The following is a 6000-nucleotide window of genomic DNA, read 5'->3' as shown; positions in this document are numbered from 1 at the left end:
CGAAGCTCGGTGCCACGATATTATTTTAATAAATAGAATAATATGTTTGGGATATTGGTATTTACTTTATTAAATTGATACTTGAACTAAAAATTGCGGAAAAATCAAGCTGAGAGAACATTCGCGATATTGAAAGAACCCAATAGTGAGATTCATTTCATACAGTCAGCATTGTTTGAATGGGAAGCACTCATCTTTTAAAAAAGAATGCTAAATCAGTATAGTGACTTTATAACTCAAACTATTATAGTACCACTGTATAACTAACTAAACTTTGTATAGTTTATAGTGGATCTCACTATAGGTGAACAGGAGGCTACTGCTGTGATGCAGAAAAGAATAAATCTCTTTTTCTGAGGGCCGCATCACTGGTTATAAACACGCTGATAAGAGCCCATTCACTTGGATAAATCACGGGCCGCGTGCTGAGTAATACAGTAACCGCAACCACAGTACCTATACAAACGGGGCCTTATTCACAACTGTAACCAATATATTGAATGAATACAACATCTTTCTTGATTAAATTCATTTAGTTGAGTCCTATATAGTTATTCAGTTGAATTATGTATTTCAGAAGTGCTCCATCTGTAGAAAACATTAGTCTTATCTCAGAAGTGCTCCATCTGTAGAAAACATTAGTATTAGGTCCGGTTGCACAAAAGCCGGTTAAATTTTAACCGTGATTCCAGGAGAATCAATTAGAGAAGCCGTCTTTTGAAAAAACCCTTCTCTGATTGGTTCACGTGAAATTAATCACGGTTAAAATTTAACCGGCTTTTGTGCAACCGGACCTTATTGTTATACCCTCATTTATTTCCGAGTTGAAAAAATCAGCAATTCAAATTTAATGTTTTTCTAAATTGACAATTGCTTGTGCGCTCTCGCCCTTATGCAACTCTCATCTCAGTTTCTCTCTCTCCAGACACACTGCTCTTACTCAGTCGCACTCATTCATTTGCACACAAACAAGTTTAAGGTTTTCTTTGTTGGAGACTGAGTCTATTGGTACATGCGCAGTAGGGATTTTGCCTTGAGTTATCATTGTGTTATCGTTCAATTACTTAATCATTGTGGATTGGTCTTCCAGCCAAAAAGAGAATAATAACTAGCGCAAATGTTGCTCTTGAACTGCTGTATCTAGTGTGTAGAATAATTTTGTTTCAAAATTTTCCAGTATGAAAGCTTTTTTGTGGTTCTTGGTTTTGTACTACACGATGATGGAAATAAGTTCGACAGGATGTGATGAAGTTGAAGAGAACACAAGGTAAGAGCAGCATGAACTCTATGAATTTCTTTACTTGATCACTTTCAATAATTATTATAATTAGATATTTGATTCAATAAATGGAATTATGCTGCTTTTCACTTTTGAATTTGGCTTGATTCTTAACTGAGTTTCCAGTTATTTTTATTAGTTTATGAAAAAATTGATAGCAAAATTGAAATTTTTGCTTATGGAAATGTTTTTTTTTCATATCATCTATGGATCTAGGCTATTCAATAGAGAATTGGTCTGTTATTAGAAATGTTAAAAAAACATCAGTCAAATAGGAATTGCTTTTATGAAATCATCCTTAGGAATGTTGTAAATTACTCAAATCCACGTATGTAAGAAGTAATTCATGGAACTTCATTATTGATATTGGACAACAATATAATGTTATTTGTAATGGAATATTTATTGAATACAGAATAGTTTGTTTCGGTAAACAAAATTCACAGATGCACATTACAAATTTTGCATTGTAAAATCGAAAAAGGTTCAGAGGAATGCCATGTTGTATTTTGCAATAAAAAGAAAATAATTTCCATAATTCTTAGGCTTAATACGAAATTACATAACACTTCTATTCATCCTCATAGAACATTTTATTCTTATGCAATCTTTGATATCAAGTTAGTTAGCAGCCAGTTTAAAAGACTGAAGTACATAATATGTAATCAACCTGAGGTAACTATTATAGTTGAACATTATTAATAAGAAACTAAAATTGTAAAATTAAGGCTGTGCAAAGGCTAAAAATAAACTTTCCACTCGTGATATTTTTCAAAGCTCTTCGATTTGTATATCATCAAGCTATCAAAATGAAAAAGTTTTCTCAAGAAAACTTTTTTTTCTGATCATTAGTTTTTGAGATATGAGCGCCTAAAGTTTAAATTTTTGGGACAGATCATTTCAAATTTGGTAAGAGATAAATCCATGAGATTTATAGGGTAGATTCTTCATGGTATTGTTGATCTAGTAAAACAAAAATTTTCTGAAAATATCAATTTTTAAGATAGAAATACTTTTAGTTGAGTTATTTTTAGTAAATTGAATAACTTTTTCAAAAATTGATATTTTCAGAATTTTTTGTTCTACTAGATCAACAATACTATGAAGAATTCATCCTCTAAATCTCATGGATTTATCTCTTACCGAATTTGAAATGTTCTGTCCCAAAAATTTAGACTTTAGGCGCTCATATCTCAAAAAGTAATGATAGGAAAAAATGTTTTCTTGAGAAAACTTTTTCATTTTGATAGCTTGATGATATACGAATCGAAAAACTAGAAAAATATCACGAGTAGAAAGTTTTTTTTAGCCTTTGCACAGCCTTAATGAATTGATGTTGTAATAATTTTCTGTGACAAAACATAATTCTTCATTTAAGAAGAAAACAATACTTTTTAAAAGTAGTTTCACAAACCACTCTAGTACAGGCCCAAGTTATTTTAATTTTATTGATGGTTTACATTTTTTATATTCAAGAACATTCTGCACAGTGTGAATCTTATAGGTTCATTTTATAAGTTCAGATCAGTTAATTTATGTTGAAGTCCAATTCCCATGTCTCAACTACACATTTTTCATCTGGATTTATCATTTTCATCAGTAATTCATGTCTTAACTGCCAACTTTAAGTGTGCACTATAATATTCATGGATGTGAGCGTGTGCTGAGTAGCATAATTAAGTAAAATGTCTCAAAAGCACAAACATGAATTAGTTAATTACTTGGAAAATAGTGTTGTTTTTTCAAATTATTGAAACTGGTTTCCAAATCCGCCTTTTGAAGATATACTAGTTAATATTAACTAGTTGAAATATGAATGTAAATGATGAAGGTATGATATGTGATTGATAAAGAAAAAAATATTTTTGACAATTCATTTTCCTCCAAACCCCACTGCCCAAGTTTGTATTGGTCTAAAATATTCAAGAACTACTGATTCTTCCTAGATAGTAAAAGTAACTGCTTTGTCACTTAGGGTTTAAAAGGTACTTCATTTAGAGATCGTGAATGTAGGCAATACCTACACTTGCCGTAGCTTTCTTGAATGAAAATAGATTACATATTAAAGATGGCGTCCCTTAGGGTTTAAAAGGTACTTCATTTAGAGATCGTGAATGTAGGCAATACCTACACTTGCCTAGCTTTCTTGAATAAAAATAGATTACATATTAAAGATGGAAATTAATTGGGAATTGCATTTGTTCAAATGCCAATTGAAGAATAATTAAATTATGAATGATTACATATTATGTTGAAGTAGCCAACATCTTATCTTTCATCTTCTTGGAGCAGATAATTATTTGAAGGTATAACGTATAAGTTATTGGTGTAGGTGAAGAAAATGCTGTGTGCTTCACGGGACTTGAAAATAAAGCCGTTCATCTCCTTGATGGAAATAATGACTGTCGGCTTCATTCAAGCAACAACTGTTTCACTTATGAAGAAAAAGTTCCACATTAGTCCACTTAGTTCCAGATTAGATCCACTTCACACTACTAAGTCACTTATCAGGTACTTTGTTCCATAGCAAATCTTAATTTATTTGAATAGTCTCTCATCCTATTTATCTGAAACCAGTGTGATCTTCCGGTATCCTTTCCATCATAACTTTATTGCTCAAATTTCAAATGTTTTCAAAATTTCCAGGAAATTTTAAAATCTTAGAAAATTAAAAACATCCAATCCATTGAATTTTCTGTAACCTTTTCAAAATGTTTACATTTCTTTTACTATTTCAACTCACAATAAAATTCGTTTCAATAATAATCTGTTACTAAAAATTATTTGTTTTGCCATATTCTGTATAGCCACTGATTTATTAATATAGCCACTAGATATTAGTATAGCCACTGTTTATTGTTTCAATAGTGTCATCTAATATTAATCAATATAGTCCATTCAACGAATGATTATAGACGGAAAGGTTTAGAAGACAATTTTTTACCCGGCAGCTCTGTTTAAGGTAGTAAGGAGGGGAGGTAAACATACCAAGAGTCCACATCCCCAACCTAAGTTCTAGGGGTCTGGGGCTGGTTCAAATGCACCATTTTATGGTTTCTCGCATATAACTCGAAAAGTACCGGTATGCATCTTACGGACATGCTAAGGAAAGTAGGCACTGTGAGTGTGCCACACCAGATTTTTTATATTATGTAACGACTCACCGTTACATGATTATAATAGTTTATAATCATAGTTGTGATACAGGCTGATGGGTTTCTTGCTCAAATCTCACTTCTCCCTATCTAACACTATCGTTTTAATAGTGTAATTTAATATTATTCAGTAAAGTCTATTCAACGAACGATTTTAGAGGGAAAGGTTTGGAAGACAATTTTTAACCCCATATTTCGTTTTAAGTTAGTAAGGTAGTAAACCTCTCTAACACTAGTATCTCTCTGTCACCATCAATAACAATGTAATACAGTATTCATTCTGTTTTTGTTTGCAGTGGACCAGAAGAGATGATGCTGTTTGATTTCACTTCTCTGGAAACCTTGAATGGTTGGACTGAACAATCAGATGTAGTGCGAGAAGTAGGAATGTCGAAAGCGGTTCTGGTGCTTCAAAAGACACAGAAATTCCAGCGAGGCGTTTTCTTCTCAATGCTGAATCCGCAACCGAATGGAGCTGGCTTTGCCGGTGTCCGCACAGACACCACTTTCGATCTCACCAATTTCAGCAAGATCTGCTTGAATGTGAGAGGCCAAGGCCAGAATTCGGGCTACAAGGTCGTTCTCAGACACAAGAATGAGAATAACGAACCGTTCTCTTCCTATGAATCAATGTTCCAGGTGAGTTTCAATGCTATGAGATTCACATCATTGGTTTTCTCAAACATAGATGACCCAATTTTTTCAATTATTACATCATATTATTCCACTCAAAACGTATTGTAAAGCCCTGCACATACACATCACATATAGATTTTTGTTCGTACGATATTTTTCCGTCCTTATGAATTCTATCAGATTAAACGGAACTTGACAAACATCAATGTGTTTGAAATCATTTGTTTAATCTAATAGAATTTATAAGGACGGCAAAATATCGTACGAATGAAAATCGATGTGTGTGTAGCTATCCTAACATCTTTCAGCTGTGAGTTCATAGAGTGTAAAACACTATGTAGGAAGATTATTATCAGGTTATCTTTGTGCGCCTTGTTGTTATTGAGCTCCTTCAATATAGGCTACCATTATTGTATCCTTTAAATTCCTGTTGTTGCATTGATAATCTCGAGCCAGTTACACACACACATCGATTTTTGTTCGTACGATTTTTTTCCGTCTTTATGATTTCTATCAGATTAAACGGAACATGACAAGCATCATCTGTTTGATTTAATAGAATTTATAAGGACAGCAAAAGATCGATGTGTGTGTGTAACTGGCTTTAGGCAACACTACCCAAACTTTACACAAGGCTACCTTGCAAAAATACTAATATAGGTAGATGATTCTAATCAATGTATCATCGTCACTCCAATCCATCAATTCCCTTTAAAAACTCTGTGTACGTTGGCCATCAATAAATCATCTTAAACGGCTACTCTTCTGATTAACTTACTGGATTGCACTGTTCATAATTCAACTGTAAATGGTGTTTGGAGCAGAATTCGGAATAAATAACTAGAGAGAAGAATTTTAAATCCATTTCATAATATTCTATCATTTATACAGATGGAAAACAATATATTAAATTAATTTGATATGTACAAT

At 32.6% G+C, this 6000-nt stretch overlaps 1 protein-coding gene across 2 annotated transcripts; it reads left to right on the top strand.

The window, feature by feature from the left end:
- The first annotated feature begins 908 nt into the window (after positions 1-908).
- On the top strand, positions 909-5193 carry LOC111053809. 2 transcript variants are annotated; one of them, XM_039424690.1, is made up of 3 exons: positions 991-1267; positions 3612-3790; positions 4731-5193. In XM_039424690.1, the coding sequence occupies exons 2-3, from the start codon at positions 3621-3623 to the stop codon at positions 5176-5178; spliced, it is 618 nt and encodes a 205-aa protein (XP_039280624.1). In that variant the 5' UTR covers positions 991-1267; positions 3612-3620; the 3' UTR covers positions 5179-5193. The 2 variants fall into 2 exon arrangements, with proteins under 2 accessions (XP_039280625.1, XP_039280624.1); XM_039424691.1 differs by lacking the exon at positions 3612-3790 and having other exon boundaries at positions 909-1267.
- Positions 5194-6000: the final 807 nt, after the last annotated feature.

The sequence above is a fragment of the Nilaparvata lugens genome, chromosome 3, assembly GCF_014356525.2.
Source record: "Nilaparvata lugens isolate BPH chromosome 3, ASM1435652v1, whole genome shotgun sequence".
In the NCBI taxonomy this organism is placed as follows: Eukaryota; Metazoa; Arthropoda; class Insecta; order Hemiptera; family Delphacidae; genus Nilaparvata; species Nilaparvata lugens.
This window is presented reverse-complemented; position numbering and strand designations above follow the sequence as displayed.